The sequence below is a fragment of the Lithobates pipiens genome, unplaced genomic scaffold (genome assembly GCF_037356315.1).
Source record: "Lithobates pipiens isolate NorthernLeopardFrog02 unplaced genomic scaffold, aLitPip1_a1.2 Scaffold_16, whole genome shotgun sequence".
Taxonomy (NCBI): Eukaryota; Metazoa; Chordata; class Amphibia; order Anura; family Ranidae; genus Lithobates; species Lithobates pipiens.
The window spans coordinates 575490690-575510978 of record NW_027507748.1 but is presented as its reverse complement, the minus strand read 5'-3'; the positions used below and the strand labels follow the sequence as shown (position 1 = coordinate 575510978).

Genomic DNA, 20289 nt, shown 5'->3' with positions numbered 1-20289 from the left:
CCTAAAATATCAAGTATGCCATGGCTCTTCTTTTTTAAGTCTCTTAACCTAGGTTCACATCACTGCGGGCTGCGTTTAGGGCAGCCAATTTTTTTTAATGGGCTGTCCTACCAGCTGAAACATGGGAAAAAAAGTCCCAGAACCTTTTTCAAATTGTGCCGCAAGGTACCATATGGTGATGTGGCACTATGCGGTTTTGCGCAGGTAAAAAAATGGGCTTTTTGTCGAAGCAAGGGAGTGCTATTAAGAATTATTGCGCCCCTACGTATCTTCTAAAGAACAGTGTGTTTTGCCTGCAGGGCACATGCAAATTGGAACACATGCATATTTGTGATATTTTCCGACCTGCACAAGTGTGAACCTAGGCTTACAGTTTTTTCCAGGCTTCTTTATTGTCCTGTGTGCTCTCCCAATCCACTGCTGATGCACCTCAGCACTACTAGTGTAAAACGAGCAGTGCCCGCGATTTCTAGTCACATGCTCCTCTTTATGTGTACTATGATTCCCATAGAGCTGAATACGCTGTGTAGTCTATTTCAGGGGCAAGCAGGAAAGGGTGGCTTCATTCACATACACAAAGCGAGCATGGAGAACAAACATAGCCATCCTAGAATAGGAAGTCTGACAATTGCATAAAAAAGCTCTTGAATATAAGAGCTCCCCCTCAAGCACTTAGCATAGTCTCATCTCAATCCAGTGTTGTGCCCATCCAGCTATTGGCTTGTGCTGCTGTCAATCAAATCATATGATGAGGAAGCAAGGGGTGGGGCTGAGGGATGGAGCCTGCACGAGTGCCCCCGTAACTAGCAGCTTGCTAAAGAAGAGCAGCACTAGCGGAAAACAACAAAAGAGGAGGTATGGGGCCCTCTGTGCAAAACCATTGCACAGGGCAGGTAAGTATAATATGTTTGTTATTTAAAAAAAAAGCCTTTACAATCACTTTAAATATATTGTATTTATTTTGCAGAAGAGGAGTATAGAGTGTATGGAAGTGGGTAGTATGTGCAGGAGAGGAGTATGGAGGGTATGGAGGTGGGTATTATGTGCAGGAGAGGAGTGCAGAGTGTATATAGGGGGGTAGTATGTGCAGGAGAAGAGTACGAGGTGTATGGAGCATGTGCAGGAGAGGAGTATAGAGTGATAGAGTGTATGGAGGTGGGTAGTATGTGCAAGAGAGGAGTAGGTGGGTGGTATCTGCATGGTATCCTTCATGTAAATCATTTATAGAAATCCTTATCTTTTACATTATCAAGAGGTCCAATGAATGATAGTTAAATCAACAAGTAAGGTAAATAATTCATCCTAAAGGACTAGCAGACCTAAACACAAACACTGTTGGTACATAAGAAAGACTTAATACTATCTAGGTTTGCAAATATATATACAGAGGCTTTAAGATCTAGATATCTGAAATAACTTTGTGATGGCTACAGAAGATATTTTTCTACACGCAGCCATCATGCTGCTACTAATGAAAGATAATACAGGCAGCTCTTCCCCAGCTTTTACCAAGACATAATTGTGTGATAACATTTGACAAATTGCATAAGACCATGTTCTTCTTAGCGTAATGTTCAACTTAAAGAGGAGTTCAACCGCAAAAAAATAATTTAAAGTCAGCAGCTACAAAAAGCGTAGCTGCTGACTTTTAATAATTATACACTCACCTGTCCCTTGGTCCAGCGATGCGGGCATATGAAACCCTGCTCCTCTCCCTCTCCTCTCCACAGCGCCGGCATTCTTACTGTGGGCGCCCGGCTGTGGCTTGACAGCTGGGCATGCACTGCACATGTGCGAGTCGTGCTGTGCGCTGTGAATAGCTGGGCAATCTAATGGGACCTGTGACGTGTCCCAGATGATTGCAGGGAGGGAGGGGTGAGAGGTGAGCCCTGGGAGGAAGTGGGAGCTGGATGCTTCTAAAAAGACGGTATCTGCTCTCCCCCCCCTAAAAAAAACCCAAATTACATGCCAGATGTGGCCTGTTAGGGGGTCACCATCACTTAAAGGAGAAGTTCAATTTTTGGGTGAAACTCTGCTTTAATCTTTTTTTTTTATTATTTATTTATGTCAAACTATAACATTGCACTACACACAGGAAATCAACCCACTCACTTCAGGCTCAGTGCCATGAAGACTCACAGGGGTTGATTTGCTAAATCTGGTGCCGCTCTGCATAGTAACCAATCAGCTTCCAGGATTTACTGTCAAGCTTCATTGAACAAGCTGAAGTTAGAAGCTGATTGGCTACCATACACTGCTGCACTAGATGTTGCACTTTACGGTTTTAGTAAATCAACCGCACAATGTAATGCATACCCCCCCCCCCAACTTTCTGAGCTGGGAAGGAGGGACACCTATTAGCAAAAAGTATGTAAGCAGAAGACACACCTCGCTACATGGAGAATTAAAACACAAAAGAATTGGTTAAACCTACAAGTGCTTTATTTTGTCGCTACTATTCCTTTATACTGGCTATTAAAATTGACAACAGTTTAGAAATTGGATAAAAGATTTAGCACTGGGAAATACTTTTTGATAGTTACATAATGCATTTTTTATACATGCGTATACATTAGACCAAAGTGAGGGACAAATGAGGAGGAAAGAGGGACAAATGGAATTTGCTCTAAAAGCAGCCCCCCCCCCCCTTCCCTCAATCAGGGACAGTTGTAATCTATGTCTAACGTCCCCACTATTCTTCTACACACTCAAAGGCCAATTTATGAAGATGCTAATTAATATCCCACCGTAACTACTGCAACTCTTTTCTCAATGGTCTACCTCTAAACAGGCTATCACCTCTCCAGTCCACCGTGAATGCTGCTGTTAGACCCATACATCTTACTAACTGATCTGTGGCTGATGCCCCCTCTGCCAATCCCTTCACTAGTTTCCCTTAGCCCAATGTATAAAATTCAAAATACTAATTACAACATACAGAACCATCCACAACACTGCCCAAGCTACATTACCAACCTCATCTCGACTTATCACCCAAATCATCCTCTCAGTTCCTCCCAAGACCTCTTGCTACCTAGCTTGGTACCTCCTTCCATGCCCAGCTCCAGGACTTCTCCAGAACCTCTCCCATCCTCTGGAATTCCTTACCCCAGTATGTCTGGTTAGCCCCAACCCAGTCTACCTTTAGGCAATCCATGAAAACATATTTATTCAGGAAAGCCTACCCCACTTTCACCTAAAAACTGTACTTTTTGTACCCTTTTCTTTAGATTGTAAGCTCCAGGGCCCTCCTAATCCTTCGGTGTATTAAATATATTGTGTGCCTTTATATTGTAAAGCGCTGAGCAAACTGTTGGGGCTGTATATGTCCTGTTTAATAATAAAAATAATAATTAACCAGTATGTTGCTGGATTGTAAGAGGACACTGGAGCACCCAGAGAAAGCCCGCACAAATGAAACAAGAATATAGCATTTATTTTAATTCTTCCTTTTAGGAACTGTACCCAAGATCTTCATTCTGTGTGTTAGAAGTGCTTACCACTTCCAGCTAACATAACATGAATGCTTTTTAAAACTGTATTTAGCGTATTGCTGCTTACCATGTACAAGGGCCCCTTCGTCCAGCAGTACCTGCCATATGCCCACAGCCTGGGAACGTGACTGGAGGCCGGAGCTGATAGTAATGAGCCAGTCCACAAGCTCCTTTCCTGAGCAGCACTGCCTGTGAAATAAAAAAGTAACAAAAGTAAAAAAGCAACACAATACATTTGTATAAACATATTTAAAATATGTATAGACATTAACAGAACAAAATATAAATCTGTATAACAATATATATATTGTACACAGGACATGTAGATATTATAATATTAGGTAGATAAACAACAAAAAATATTGCGGTTGTGCGTTATATATATATATATATATATATATATATATATATAAAAGCAGAAACAAAAATGTGAGAGATATACACATGAACAAATATAAAATACAAAAAGGTTGCACAACAGATGATTAAAAGAAATGTCAGCAATCAACCAAATTAATGTGTCCAATTTCTTGAAACATGCTGAATAAAGTGCTGGGTGCTAAACCAGAGGTGCAAAGCCTTATACAAGAAAAGATCCATCCACTCCTGTATAATGCTTGCTACTCTCGATTTTAATAGAAAGCTCACTTTTTGCTGTACCATATTTAATTTGCACTGTAAGTAATGCCCTGTTTTGACCATCTGCCTTGTGACTATGAACAGCCTACAGTGGTGTGAAAAAGTGTTTGCCCCCTTCCTCATTTCCTGTTCCTTTGCATGTTTGTCACACTTAAGTGTTTCGGAACATCAAACCAATTTAAACAATAGTCAAGGACAACACAAGTAAACACAAAATGCAATTTGTAAATGAAGGTGTTTATTATTAAAGGTGAAAAAAAATCCAAACCATCATGGCCCTGTGTGAAAAAGTGATTGCCCCCCTTGTTAAAACATACTATAACTGTGGTTGTCCACACCTGAGTTCAATTTCTCTAGCCACACCCAGGCCTGATTATTGCCACACCTGTTCACAATCAAGGCATCACTTAAATAGGAGCTGCTTGACACAGTAAGGTCCACCAGAAGATCCTTAAAAGCTACACATCATGCCGAGACCCAAAGAAATTCAGGAACAATTGAGAAAGAAAGTAATTGAGATCTATCAGTCTGGAAAGGGTTATAAAGCCATTTCCAAAGCTTTGGGAATCCAGCGAACCACAGTGAGAGCCATTATCCACAAATGGCGAAGACATGGAACAGTGGTGAACCTTCCCAGGAGTGGCCGGCCGCCCAAAATTACCCCAAGAGCGCAGCGACGACTCATCCAAGAGGTCACAAAAGACCCCACAACAACGTCCAAGGAACTGCAGGCCTCACTTGCCTCAGTTAAGGTCAGCGTTCATGCCTCCACCATCAGGAAAAGACTGGGCAAAAATGGCCTGCATGGCAGAGTTCCAAGGAGAAAACCACTGCTGAGCAAAAAGAACATCAAAGCTCGTCTCAATTTCTCCACAACACATCTTGATGATCCCCAAGACTTTTGGGACAACATTCTGTGGACCGATGAGACAAAAGTGGAACTCTTTGGAAGGTGTGTGTCCAAGTATATCTGGCATAGAAGGAACGATGCATTTCATAAAAAGAACATTATACCAACAGTAAAATATGGTGGTGGTAGTGTGATGGTCTGGGGCTGTTTTGCTGCTTCAGGACCTGGAAGACTTACCGTGATAAAAGGAACTATGAATTCTGCTGTCTACCAAGAGATCCTGAAGGAGAATGTCCGACCATCTGTTCGTGTACTCAAGCTGAAACGAACTTGGGTTCTGCAGCAGGACAATGATCCTAAACACACCAGCAAGTCCACCACCGAATGGCTGAAGAAAAACAAAATGAAGACTTTGGAGTGGCCTAGCCAAAGTCCTGACCTGAATCCTATTGAGATGTTGTGGTATGACCTTAAAAAGGCCGTTCATGCTCGAAAACCCTCCAATGTAACTGAATTAGGACAATTCTGCAAAGATGAGTGGGCCAAAATTCCTCCAGGACGCTGTAAAAGCCTCACTGCACGTTATCGCAAACGCTTGGTTGCAGTTGTTGCTGCTAAGGGTGGCCCAACCAGTTATTAGGTTTAGGGGGCAATCACTTTTTCACACAGGGCCATGATGGTTTGGATTTTTTTTCACCTTTAATAATAAACACCTTCATTTACAAATTGCATTTTGTGTTTACTTGTGTTGTCCTTGACTATTGTTTAAATTGGTTTGATGTTCCGAAACACTTAAGTGTGACAAACATGCAAAGGAACAGGAAATGAGGAAGGGGGCAAACACTTTTTCACACCACTGTATATCTTGTAATACATGGTTTGTGCCCAGATACTTTTTTCTTCTTGGTCAGTTCAATATTTTGTGAGACTGATTCAGAACAAGCCTGCAGATAAGGAAGTCCAAATTCCTTAGTGGTGTATTTGTTGTGAAAGATGAGCAAAAAATAAATAAACGTAGCCTATTGGATTAGCATGACAGGCACACAAATAGTGTTTTCATAGGAGAGTCAGCAATGGCAGCCTCCTGATTCTTTCAGTATAGGTTCCTTTAACGTGCCTTTGAAATTGTGCAATTTTTTTCATTGCCACTAGATGGCAATTTTTTTCATTGCCACTAGATGGCATCATCTATAGCAGGAAAGTATTGTGCTGTGTTAGTTGTCAATGAACATAGCAACTTGGGAGATTCTTCATTAAAACCATATATTATATCATTTTTTTTAAATATGAATGTGTAGGTGATGATTTCTTTGTATGTGTGGATCTCACCTGTGGCTCATTTTAGAAAATCCTATACTCCATATACTCCAATTAGTTTGATTTATTTTGCTATCAATAAACTGCAGATGACTCAAAAAATCCACAACAGTTTGGATGACAAATATATACTGTATACTTGTTGTGTGCTCGCTGTTTTTGGCTTGGGGGGCTCCACAAGTACAACAGCTTCATGGGTAAAGGGAGCTGTCATTAAGCAAAACACCTTGGTGAAAGCCTTATGCCCGGTACACACAATGAGAATATCGGACGAATGAACATCCATTTTTTTTTTTTTTTTTGCATGCTAGTCTCATATTAAAAGCTTGAACAGTCGTGATCGGCTTTGGAATGCTGTAAACTAACGATCAGTTTATCAGACGATTGCTCCAAAAGCGGTATTCTGATTTTCTCATTGTGTGTACTAGGCATAAGATGGAAGCTTTTATTCTCCAACTTCCAGGTGGCATTCTAGCACCAAGGCAGGGAAGCTGAACCCACTGTCAATTATGTTTTTAGAGTATCCTATGGAAATAATGTTTATTTTTCTACTTGTAGGTCGTTGATAGAAATACACACTCAGCTTTCAGTACCTAAATGACCTTAAACAGTCTCTTTGTAGCCCAAGGCTTCCCTCAAATTACTTGTAGCCTATACAAGTGATGACTAGACACTCAATAGAGAGGGGGTAGAGACAGATAGCCTACCGTTTCATTATATAACAGGAGGCATCTTTGGCATTGCTTTACATGTGCATGCCCATATAATTATCCCAGAGGGCAGAAGCTTCTACTGTAACTGTTCTTATTTTAAAGGACAACTCCAGGCTAGGGAGATGTGTCCAACTAAATGCCCCTGTATTTAAATACCTAAACATGTGATGATCCCTGCTTCTTGGATGATTACATCCTATTATTTATTCTATACCGTTTTTGAATGATCCTCATTCTTGATTGTTCAGATTAGAGGTTTATTCAAAGAGTTATTTCAATTGCTAACACTATATTTCAGTGTATTTTGCTAGAGATAGTTTTTTCGGCCATAAGCTGATAAAGATTGATAGGTTTCCAATACAGCTGTCAGGGTACTGCAGGGCATTGAGTTTTATAATTATTATACGTTATAATTTCAAACCATGAGTAATGGAACTCTGGGTGTGAAGGAAAGGATATTTTGGAAATTACTTTCTACCCATCTGACCGCTAATTTTTGGTGGCCCATCCTCTAGACCAGGGGTTTCCAAACTTTCTAAGCAAAGGGCCAGTTTATTGTCCTTCAGACTTTAAGGAGGCCAGAATTGTCGTGAGCGGGAGCAGAAGTATTTCTGTCATCAGTTGGCGTAAACATAAATATCTTTGGTATTAAGGGGAGGAATAGTGCTCCATCGTTGGTATTATAGGGATAAATAGTGCCCTATCATTGGTGTCTTTGGGAGAAATGGTGCCCCATTGTTGGTGTCAGTTGGCAGAATAGTTTATCAGTGGGAGGAATAGTGCCCCAAGGGCTGAATAAAAGCTAGCAAAGGGCCACATCCGGCCCCTGGGCCACAGTTTGGAGACTACTGCTCTAGACACATAGAATGGTTTGACAACAGGATGTGGATAAGCCCCCAGCCCTCTTTGCTCTGCCTGAAACATAGATGGTGGTGTGCCTATATCTTCTAATTGATGTGTCCATCCAATTGGATTATGGATGACCACTGAGGGCTTTCTAACACCTTTTGCATATATTTTACCTTATAAGAGCCTCCTACCCTCCCCCCACATGGGAAAGAGCTGACACACACCTATAGGAATCCAGTGAATCTATGGTTTTAATGAAATTAGAATTATGGGTTTCATTATGCTAATTGTCCACATGTACTCCTGAAGAAGATCTATCAAAATATGCCAAGTCTACATGTGGAGTGTATTGGATCTAAACACACGCTTGAACCCTATATTCAATATTTTATTTATTTAGTGTTTTCATTGTATCCATATGTTTCCTAAAAGTCCTTGGCTACTACCACTGTTGTTTGTGTATGCTAGAACTAAGGATGAGGACATATAGCAAACAGTATATTAGATAAGCCACTTTAATCATTTCAAACCTGTTTGCTTTGTCTGCAAGTATTAAATGAGCTAAAGTGAGTTTAAAGTGCACTTCTTCAATGTTCAGCTCCAAAATAAGCAGGTGAGAACTGTACCTGTGATTCCGAAAGTGGTGCTTTCTGTCACGCATCAGAGTCGGTGACATGTTAAGCAGGTACATTTGCAAAACTTTTGCTGCTCTCCAAATTTTCTGTGACACCACCTGCGGGAATAGAGATTTTTATCTTGTAGACAAGTCTAAACAGTAACGTCATAATACTGTAAAACAAACTATGTATACAAAGTCATGTTCAAAAAATTAGGATATTTATTTTAGCAAATAATTTCCCCTAAAGTATCACCAGTGCAAAACATGCTCTGACCCGTGTTAGATTTTTATTTGTGAAAATACCTGAATTCAACACATAATAAATATATTCAAAGTTGTCAATAATTGTTGTGGTGCGTTCATGTCTAATACGTAAAGACTGCCCGTTTATATGAGTTGGCTGGCTTACACACACCAAAAAACTCCAAAAAGGTACATCCACAATTTTTTGTAATGCAGCCCACCCCTACACATTGCAGTGTGTTATCATCTAATGTGGCTGCATTGGAAATGTGCAGTGGGGTGCTGTTATGAATGAATGGCACCGCAGCACACCCACACACATAACATTCGTTTTGTACATAACTACAGTGTCATAGTGTGCATCCACCCCTTGTGTACTCCACTAAGTCTTGAACACACAAGAACCTGGAAGGAACACTTCAAATGCTTGGTGAAAACATTACTTCTAAGCCAACTAACTCATAGCAGATGAAAAGCTTTTGTTCTACTTTGTGCAGCCTGCAAATTCAGTCTGCAAGCATCATATGAATCAACTTCTAATGCTTTGAATGCGGCTCACCCAAAGACTGATGTCAGATGGGTGACTCTGCCAGTAGAAATCCTGTGGCTGACAATTTGTTGGAATCATTAGCAGCAGGATAGCTCATGATGGGTTTGTCCCTGTGGAATTTATCCCACTATAGCTGAGGCAGCAAGATGTACAGTGCCTTGAAAAAGTATTCATACCCCTTGAAATGTTCCACATTTTGTCATGGTGCAACTAAATAAGTACATTTATTTTATTAGGATTTTATGTGATAGACCAACACAAAGTGGCACATAATTGTAATAAACGGTTTTCCATATTTTTTACAAATAAATATCTGAAAAATGTGGCATGCATTTGTATTCAGCCCCCTTTACTCTGATAACCGTAAACAAAAATCTAGTGGAACCAATTGACTTTAGCAGTCAATAGAGTCCATCTGTGTGTAATTTAATCTCAGTATAAATACAGTTGTTCTGTGAAGCCCTCTGAGGTTTGTTAGAGAACCTTAGTGCGAAAACAGCTTTATGAAGGCCAAGGAACATACCAGACAGGTCAGAGATAAAGTCATGGAGAAGTTAAAAGCAGGGGTAGGTTATAAAAAAATATTACAAGCTTTGAACATCTCATGGAGCACTGTTCAATCCATCATTCGAAAATGGAAAGCGTATGGCAAAACTGCAAACCTACCAAGATATGGCTGTCCACTTAAACTGACAGGCCGGACAAGGAGAGCATTAATCAGGAAAGTAGCCAAGAGGCCCATGGTAACTTTGGAGGAGCTTCAGAGATCCACAGCTCAGGTGGCAGAATCTGTCCTCAGGACAACTATTAGTCGTGCGCTCCACAAATCTGGCCTTTATGGAAGAGTCGCAAAAAGAAAGTCATTGTTGAAAGAAAGCCATAAGAAGTCTTGTTTGTGGTTTGCGACAAGCCATGTGGGGGACACAGCAAACATGTGGAAGATGAGACTAAAATGTAACTTTTTGACCTAAAAGCAAAAACCTATGTGTGGTGAAAAGGTAGGGAAGCTGGTCAGAGTCGATAGGAAGATGGATGGAGCCAAACACAGGGCTATCTTAGAAGAAAAAAAAAAGAAAATCTGTTCAAGTCTGCAAAAGACTTGAGACTGGGGTGGAGGTTCACTTTCCAGCAGGACAACGACCCTAAACATACAGCCAGAGCTACAATGGAATGGTTTAGATCAAAGCATATTCATTTGTTAGAATGGCTCAGTCAAAGTCCAGACCTAAATCCAATTGAGAATCTGGGGCAAGACTTGAAAATTGCTGTTCACAGATGCTCTCCATCCAATCTGACAGAGCCTGAGCTATTTTGCAAAGAAGAATGAGCAAAAATGTCACTTTAGATGTGCAAAGCTGGTAGAGACATCCCCAAAAAGACTTGCAGCTGTAATTGCAGCAAAAGGTGGTTCTACAAAGTACAGGGAGGCTGAATACAAATGCACGCCACACTTTTCACATATTTATTTGTAAAAAAAATTGAAAACCATTTATCATTTTCCTTTCACTTCGCAATTATGTGCCACTTTGTGTTGGTCTATCACATAAAATCCCAATAAATTACATTTACGTTTTTGGTTGTAACATGACAAAATGTGGAAAACTTCAAGAGGTATGAATACTTTTTCAAGGCACTATAGCTGCCATTGCTAGAGATTGAGATTCAGCAGCATTTGGGCCAGCAACAAAGCGTCATCTGACTCTGGTTCTGGTTACAAAGGGAGCCATTTTATATAGGGACAAAAAGACAGTCTCTTGAGTGATCCTGCCACGTGATTTGTCTCTAGTGACATCAGCCATAAGGCCCCTTTCACATGGGCGATCTGATCAGGCTTGCCTGTCCGTTTTTCAGGCAGACCTGATTGGGTGGTCCATTCACCCCAATAGACAAATGGGTGTAAATGGACTTGTGTCAGTTTACACTTATACAGCACAGCAGGCTTTGTATATGTCTGCTCTGCAGAAACTGAGCAGCAATGGATGTGCCATCATTATTATTATTATTATTATTATTATTATACAGGATTTATATAGCGCAGACAGTTTACGCAGCGCTTTACAACATTGGGGTAGACAGTACAATGCAATACAATTCAAGACAAGGGGAACCAGAGGGCCCTGCTCGTTAGAGCTTACAATCTAGGAATCATTCCACTCTACTCCAATCAGCAGGGGATCCGCTTACGGATCTGGATGGAGTCCCCCCTGTCTGACAGGGGCCTAAGGGGGCCAGAGTTGCTTTTTTTTTTTTATCGGTATATACTTACTAAAACTAGCCATATACTGTGTGAAAATCATTTTAAGATTTTCTAAACGATAGTGGGGTGACGATAAATTTTTGACAGCAGTGATGAGAAAATTTAAAGAAGAAAAATGTAAATTATTTAATTATCGATCAAATTTCTAACAGTAAATTTGGTTAGATTTGGAAAAATCCATTCATTCAACTAAATGTTAAAAGCAAAAAAAAGTTAAAGGTCTTTTTGAATGGCATTCGTGAAGTCATCAAATGTACAGAAAATGTTCATACAGCTTAAGATATAGACAGAAGGGCAGAAAAAGATCAGTTCCATAGAACATGATTAGGTAACTGAGCTAGACTGGCTTAGGCCCCTTTCACACAGGCGCCGCCATTTAGCGGAATCCGCTTGTTCAGCGGGGGATCTGATCCCTACTGAGCAGGGCGGATGACAGGTCCGTGTCCGCTCCGCTATGTAGAGTGAGTCCTGCTCTCCTCTATGGGGCAATGGGATTGAAATGGGCCACCTTGCTGTTTCCATCCGATCTGCCAGTCGGATGGAAAATAGGACCACCATTTTCTGCTTTTGGTGCTGACATCCGCCGCTACATAGAGGGGACTGGAGGGTCCGATCAGGTCCACCTGAAAAGTTGACAGGTGGACCTGATCGGATCACCCATGTTACCAGCCTTACCAGCAAACCTCTCACTTCACAGTATACCCCTCCTCTGTCCCTTGCAGTAGCACCAGTATACCTAGCAAATCTGCTACAATAAAGGGACAGCCACAAAAGAAGAACAGTGACTGGTTTCATTGCTATATCCTACATACATGTACCACGGATTCACACATGACCCGTGGTGTGTTTGCGCATGTGCAAAATAAGCATACTCCCATGGGTCACTGACACTCTATAGAAACTAATTAGATAGGGTGAAGTTCCTGTTTAAGTTACATGAGCTCTCACTAGCCAAAAACAAGCAGACAAAAGTGGCCCCGTCATTAAAAGTCACACTTTATATTATATTGTATTATAAGTTTGGTGCAAAAAAAAAATTTTTTTTAATTTATTTTTTTACAATGAATACAAAAATAGTTCTAAATGATCTTAGGTGACCTAAAGCCTAGGTAAAGATCTCATTGTTTCTGTCTACCAGAAATAGTCCTTACAGATTTAAGATGTCTATTGCTTTCAATCAGACAAGCTACTGCATGTTTGATAAGCTTGCAGCGAGATAAAAGGATCAGCAGGGAACAGCTATGGCACGGTACTAGGCAGGAAGCACAGCCTACATAATATGTAATTTTATATAATATGTATATTTATATAAAATACATTTAAAAAAAAGACTATGGTTCCCTTTTATGTTTACAGCAAAACATAAATAACCAAATACAAAAATCCTGGTTGCCTGGCCATCATGCTGACCCTTTAGCTTCAGCAGAGTCCCTGACCTGGCATACAGATAATAAAGCATAATGGATCATAACAGTCAGGCAACTAGCATTTTTTTAAGGAGGTCAACAATGTCTAATTACTGTGTGTTTCTTTTCGAACAAGTTCCTTGTAACAAACAATTTGTACTGTGTAACAGTCATTTATAGAACCATAACCAAGGATACAGCCAGTGACAGAAATGTCCATGGACAGTATACTGTATGTGCTGTGCACAGCTACAACACGTTGCTATCAGATAAAAATAAATGCCATATGTGCGCTGTAGTTACAGGGTGTGTGAGACGTACTATGTTTAAAAAGGGGCGTGGGATCTGGTGAAGAACATGCCAGAACAACCCAAGTCTGCTCTCGACTGCCTGCCTTGCCTTCAAAGCAGGGAAACAATCCTAATCAAACACAAGCCACTATATGTTTTTCCGCTTACGTAACCAGTCATAGGGTGCTCACTACTATTCCTAATCATTTTCCACCATGAGTTAATTTCTATTAACTATCATAATATTAGAGCCATTAAATCTTTACTTCCCCATAATGCTTTAATTGCATATGTTTCTATCTATCCCTGCAGCCCGCCTCAGCTACTTATGCTATGCCAAAGTGAAAACTGTAGGTTTGTGGGCGGGGCCCGCTCGCCCTGGAACACACGGGGCACTTTTCCTCTGCTTTTGTGTGCTTACTCATCAGTGTCCGGGACCAGGCATGGCCACGTTCACATGAAAGTCTATGTAAAGGCAGAACCTCAACTTAGAGTTGAGCCATACACCGTGTGCAGTGATGTAACATACAGCGGTTCTCTGTGAGCATCCTGTCCCATGTCACTACACACCCTTCCTGTATGTTGCATTTAGGATGGACACTTCTGAGCCCCTGCCCTCTTCACCAGTCTAGTGTATCTCTGCCATGTTACTCCCAGCTACAGAATGGGGTCCTACTATGCACCTAGCACAGATGTCAGTAAAATCAGCCTGTATATGCAGTATAACATGCCTGTTATACTCTGGAACCTAAGGGGTTAATTCTGGGTCCTGTGTAAAAAGGCTGTTTGATCCTGTCTTTACTGATCCTCCCCATATTTCATTGTCCCCAATCCAACTGCTGATAGCACATAGCCTTGCAAGCACACTGCACATGCTCAGTTTGATGTGTGTTGCTAGAGAGTTTTTTGTTTTTTGTTTTTTTTTGGGGGGGGGGGGGGGTGCATGTGATCAGCACAGGGCCAATCAGCACTGTCCAGGTGGAGGGTCAGGGGTCCTGCAGCCTCACAGGACAGTCAGAGGAGAATGAAAACTCCTTCTACAAGCTTAAACCAGTGTTTGGCCAGACACTGATAGAAGTCACAAGACTGCTATATACTGCTGATGAGAAAGTTTATTTAACAGTTTATATTTACTATAATAATTCCATTTTCATGTTTGTGTGTACTGTGGGAGACCAGATGTAGTATAGTGAATGCAAGGGCCTGGGTTTAGTAACACTTTAACTCATTCTCTCTCCTGTACCATGCAGCTAGGTACATGGGGTCTCTGTATCATGGGTTTGGTCCCAATTTCTTTTGGGGTACTGACAGTTAGGGAGGGAGTCAAATTATCAACCCCCCTCTCTACCAGAGGAACTGTCTTTCGACCAGGCTTTAGACAATTTTAATGCTTTACTGTAGCTCTTGTAGTGTAAATATTACAGTCACATCAAATATATTCACAGAACCCTAACTAAATGATCCTGAGCTGCCCATGCGTACCTTATCAGGTAGAGATCTATACTCGATTAAGTCCTTGCATACAAATTCCCTTAGAGTGGAGGGTTGGACAATGCTCCAGGCTACATCTTTCCCTCAACCTTCTCACTTCCCTTGCAGTCCCGTGTGTCCCCTATCTGAGCCTGGCTTTCCGCCTTTATATATATAGACCAGCTTGGAAGGCAGAGTCCAAAAACCTGGGAAACTGGCAGATCCCCACTTAACCCTCTCCCAACCTGGGCATTCTAGGCTTTGCTAAAAGAATAACCTCATGTTAATATGTACCTGCCTACAGGCTATGCATCTAGGCTGTTAGGTTGGATCTGCCAATTATTTAGGAATCCATCTACTCTAAAAAATCAATTTTAGTCAATGGGTGATTCCAACAACTGAGCTACTGAATGCATCTCACCACATTTCAGCTCTGCCAAAATTAGAAAATGTGCTCAATTTACCTTAATCTCATAGTTCTTTGTTGTTCACCCCATGCACATCATATACAGCCCTCATTACAAGGTCAGTAGGAGAGCAGGAGGGTTCATGAAGAGATACTACCACCTACACATTCAGGGCAAAGTGACAGCCACCTCTCGGGCAACTTATACTCACCCAAGGGGGAAGCAGAGGCCCTGAGCCCATCACGAGCTAGTGAGGCATGAAAACAGGCTACAATCAGTAACTGACACAGCGTTTAATTACACAGCTGTTAAAGTCCTACATTGTTATTTAAGGGGGTTCTCCTCCTTATTCTTTTTCTATGATTATATTTTTGGGATGTGGCTGTTGATCAAAGTTCTAAGAGTTGGTAAACCCATGTTTTAATGCTGTTTCAAGAAATATAGAAACATCTTTGTTCAGACTATAGTGCTGGCTTTATACCTATGCGTTACACAGGAGCACCCAAATGCACTTAGGCAACGCACGGTAACATACACCCATGTAGTGCACTGTGTTGAAAAATAAAGTATAGGTTTGATTGTTTCTTTTTTTTCTGGGGCATTGGCATGTAAGTGGGGTGCAGAGTTGCGTGGCGGGAATAACACGCTGAGTTCCAGTGCAATGAAAGAACTTCTACTGAAATGATGCAGAGACAGTTCACCAATAACCTGATGAGAAGGCAGCCCAACTGGGGACACTCACAGTTTTAACAGTTTGTAGAGAGCGGAATGCCAAACATACAGCGTCTGTAGAGAGGGGAAGAATGTGGCCTGACTGTCTTGTGCCCAAACAGGCAGGTGTCCAGAGAAGTTGCGAGCCCTAAGCTTTTCCTCCTTGTCAGGAACCTTTCCCTGCCACTAATACTGTCCCTACCAGGCATGGTACCTGTCCCTACTCTACTAACTCGTAAATGCATGTCAAAACTGGGAGCCAGGGCCTTAAATTGCCTCTGCCTGACCCAAGATGGCTACCAGAGTCACATGAGGCAGCAACATCCAATTGGATGTTTCCCCAGTGACCCAGGAAACTGTAGAGGAACTATGTTCCTGATGACTTCCTCTCCAGCTGCAGTGCCACTGCAGAAGGGCGCCACCTGCAGTGGAGAAAGTAAATTGCACGTGCCTACAGGCATCCCATTCAAAATGAATGGGTTGCCTTAATGCAATGCACGACAACATGAAACATAACACGATTTGAGATCAGCCTCCCGCTGCTGCTTCTCTCTTTGTGACATGGTAGTTACAATGTTTGAAGTCTTAGGTGCCCAAGGAATTCTTCCTCATCTAACTGTAGTTCAGTGTGTGCTTTTTAATATTAATAGGTAAAGATTTTTTGAAAAAAGAATTGTATTACGTGAGAAATGTATTGATGCAGACCTGAAAATGTACTGAAAGGTCCTCTTTCTTTGGACTGTACCCTTCTGCTTATTTTTTCCTCCTTTAAATGGTTGAACTTTCAGACACTGATGAAGCAGGGAGATACTGGCCTATCAATGGCTCTTTCTCAATAAAAGAACAATTCTTTAGGAGACATAACCTTTTCACAAAAAGAACACTCTGTTACCTGCTTCACTGTTTGGCTGTACTCCTCCCGAGATTCGGTGTCAGTAAGTGGAGTCTGAAAGAAAGAAAAAAGAAAAGAAATCTTCATTATATAATAGACAAGTAAAACAAGAGATCAGTGGAATCAATGGGATTTTCAACTCCTTAGAGAGTCTTCCAAGGAGCTTACATTGAAAAGGATCACGTTCTTAGGATGGATATCTCTTAAACAAGCTTGTATCACATATCTTCACATATGTACTGACTATAACAATTGACAACACATGACATAGTTCTAAGAAACATAACACTTTCTATATAAACGGAGAATGCAGTAGCTACTGATATTAGCTGATGTGTTCTTAAAGGAGAAGTTTGAGGTTCACATAAAAAAAACAAACACACAAACTGACCTCCATGCTGCAGCATCGGACTGATGCTGCAGCTGTCCACCACTGTCTCGAAGCCTGAGAATTAAGCGATCACATGACCGTTAATTACTCAGTTCTCTCTGTCAGTCACCGTTCTCTCTGTCAGTCACCATTCTCTGCAGACCTGCACTCATTGGAGCCCTGGGCTTGAGAGGGTGCAAGTGTAGCTGGCTTCATCTCTCAACCAAGCACTGAGAGCTGAAGCCTGCTAGGTGAATCACAACAATATGGTCAAGATCCTTCCAGAGCTTAGGAATTTAACACGCTGTCAGCTGATTCTGGGTCACAGGAGAGCACAATTAAGTTCACTCCTTAGACCCACAAAGTAGTATGGCCAAAAAAGCTTTGGCCATACTTCTCTTTTAAAGATGTGTAGACAAAATATTAAAAAAAAAATCTTGGCAAATTGTTTAGGTCCCGTGTCAGTCTGATATCAGCTTGAGATGCTTCTAAGATCATTTTAAATTGGTTGACAGTTGCATTTGACCTGCAGCTGACCTCCTTATGACCAATATTTAATCTGTTTCATTAGGGTTTTGCATTCCCATAGACTTATATAAATAAATTGCAGTGCATGTAGTGAATGTGTATGAACTCCTCTGATTAGTTATAGGTACCAGATCATCCACCAACACTAATCTGGAAGCAAATGCTTACCTCAGAGCCTAGAAGTCATCAATGCAATTAAGGTTCTTAGGCAATAGCAGTATGTTTAGGTATAATCGCTGCCTTCCTCTTGGGATATATGCATTACAAATCTATTAGGGTAATAGTGTTAAACAGCTGCTACAACCTGATTTCTAGCCAATAAAATGCTGTAGCCTAAGCAGGGACCTTGGAATGGTTTTGATCACTTTGTCATGTGCATTATCATAATCAGTATTGTGCTAAATCACATTTTGTCCTTCTTATAACTCCAGTCAACAAGTTTTTTAGGTTTTACATTAAATCAGAACTCTAATCATTTTTTTTTTATATCACCCCCCTGGACAATTAAAAAAAATATTGCCAATATCCTGCTTTCTCCATGTCCCAGCGCTGTGCCTGACTTCCTCCTTGGTCCTTGTTGAGGGGATTTTGCCTCATTTCCTGTTCCCTCTGACAACCACTACATAGGAAGTGGGAGCAACTATCAAAAGACAGCAAGTAGAGAGATTGCCCTCATTTCATGTTCTATCTTCTGAGTGAGAAGAAGTTTCCCCCAAAACTGTAGCAAAAAAAAGTTGACATAGGTTCTTCTAACTCTTTGTGAGTCTCTTCATCAATAAACACATGTGTTGCCTGGAATTGGACATTGAAAACAGTTGAATGAAGATGTAAGGCATCTCTATCAGTTGACAATGACATGGACAATTTTCCTGCAGGAAAGTATGTAAACACTGTGCAGAAGCTGATACAAACATTGCTTTCTCTACAAACCTATTTTAAAAGGTCACTGTTGTACCTTCCCTTTCACCAGCTGTCACCTGAAGATTGACTTCCACCTTGGTAAAGCTGTTTGCAGAACAAACACACAGACTGCTGTTATGAGGTGGCTAAGCCAATGCATAATAGGAATCTTTCTATCAGACATGATGTAATATTGTAATAACAATTACACCTTCACCTTACTTTGAATGCTTATAGTAAAGACTGATGGCATTCCAGTGCTGAGCACAATATGACCTGACCTGTATGTATGTGCTATGCTATCACTATCACCTACTAGGGCTGTCTTCTTCCTCAACTTATATGTAGTACCCTCTAGTTAGGTAGGTGCTAGAGTGAGGATTTTTGTTGACAGAATAGGTAAATTTAGGCAGGCCTAGCTGGTTGCTAGGCATGTTTGTTTTCATTCTGGGCTGGGAGGGGCTCAGGGTAGCAGTTGGTGACTCGCAGGCTGCATCTCTTCACTGTCACCTCCCTCTTCCTTCTTGAAAGGGCTAGAAAGAGAGAAGGGGAAGAGAGGTGGGGCTGTCTGGGGTATCTTAAGGAGTCTTGACCAATCCCCAATGTGGATTGGAAGGGAGCAAGCCTCCTTACATGCCTGGGGTCAGCACAGCTGGGGAGGAGTTGTCAGGTAGAAGAGCTGAAGTAAGAGAGTGTGGAGGCTGCCAGGGCCCATGGGGAGCTCCCCAGTCTGAGGGGGGGGGGGGTGACCCTGGGCTGGGGCTCAGTTGCATCCAGGAGGAGAGGCACATGAGAGAGCAAACAGAGGACAGCAGGAGAGAACACTTCTAAGCCCTTGTACACACGGTCGGAGAATCTGTCGAAATGAGTCTTATCGGACCGTGTCATCAGATAATCCGACTGTGTGTGGTATGCATCGGACTGATTCCGTCCGAATCTCCGTCCGACCCAATTTTCCAACATGTTGGAAATATTTCCCGACCAACTGGGCCGGACGGACCTAATCCGATCATGTGTAGAGCATTTTGATCGGACCAAGTGCCACGCATGCTCAGATCAAATTCCTACATCAAAGCTATTGGCTACTAGCCTGAATGTAGTCCCATCGTAACGAAATTACGTCATCACGTTCTGAAAGATTGGATTTTTTGACAACTTAGTCCGACCGTGTGTATGCAACAGTTTCAGACACAATCCGTCCGACTAAATCCGACGAACAAAATCCGACGAATTTAGTTGGCAGAATCTCCGACCGTGTGTACAGGGGCTAAGAGTCTCCAGGGAGGACTACTGGTCACAGCTAGGAGGGCTGGTGAGTGAGCACAGTCAGGAGGACTGGAGGAGTAACAGAAAACAAAAAGCATGAAAACTTATTAGTCTTTAGATAAGTAACATGATGAATTTATTGCACTAAGAGTCAAATATAAAAAGTTGAAGCAACAGTCAATAGTAGTATAAATACTTGTTGATGGTTGCAGAACAGTCATAAAAGCATATAGCTAAATAAGATACTGGTATAAATAATAAACTATACCACTGCTGAGTCCAGATGAGAGGGGTTTAACATTTAGCTATATGCTTTTATGACTGTTCTGCAATAAATTGTGCAATAAATTCATCATGTTACTTATCTAAAGACTAATATGTTTTCATGCGATTTCCATCGCGTGCTGCTTTTTGTTTTCTGTATCCTGATATGGAACTTAGCTTACTTTATACTTTTCAGGTTGTACATGCCAATGCACATGACTAATAGTTTGTAGCGCTAATAGGAACTGTATATA

At 41.4% G+C, this 20289-nt stretch overlaps 1 protein-coding gene across 1 annotated transcript in view; it reads right to left on the bottom strand.

The window, feature by feature from the left end:
• RAPGEF3 (Rap guanine nucleotide exchange factor 3) overlaps positions 1-20289 on the bottom strand; it is a 142446-nt gene that overhangs the window by 66166 nt on the left and 55991 nt on the right. Inside the window, exons 2-4 of the mRNA XM_077483767.1 lie at positions 16708-16761; positions 8489-8595; positions 3562-3683 (exon numbers count right to left, since the gene is read on the bottom strand). Of these exons, the coding sequence (XP_077339893.1) occupies positions 3562-3683; positions 8489-8595; positions 16708-16761 (283 nt within the window). The remainder of the gene's footprint in view (positions 1-3561; positions 3684-8488; positions 8596-16707; positions 16762-20289) is intronic.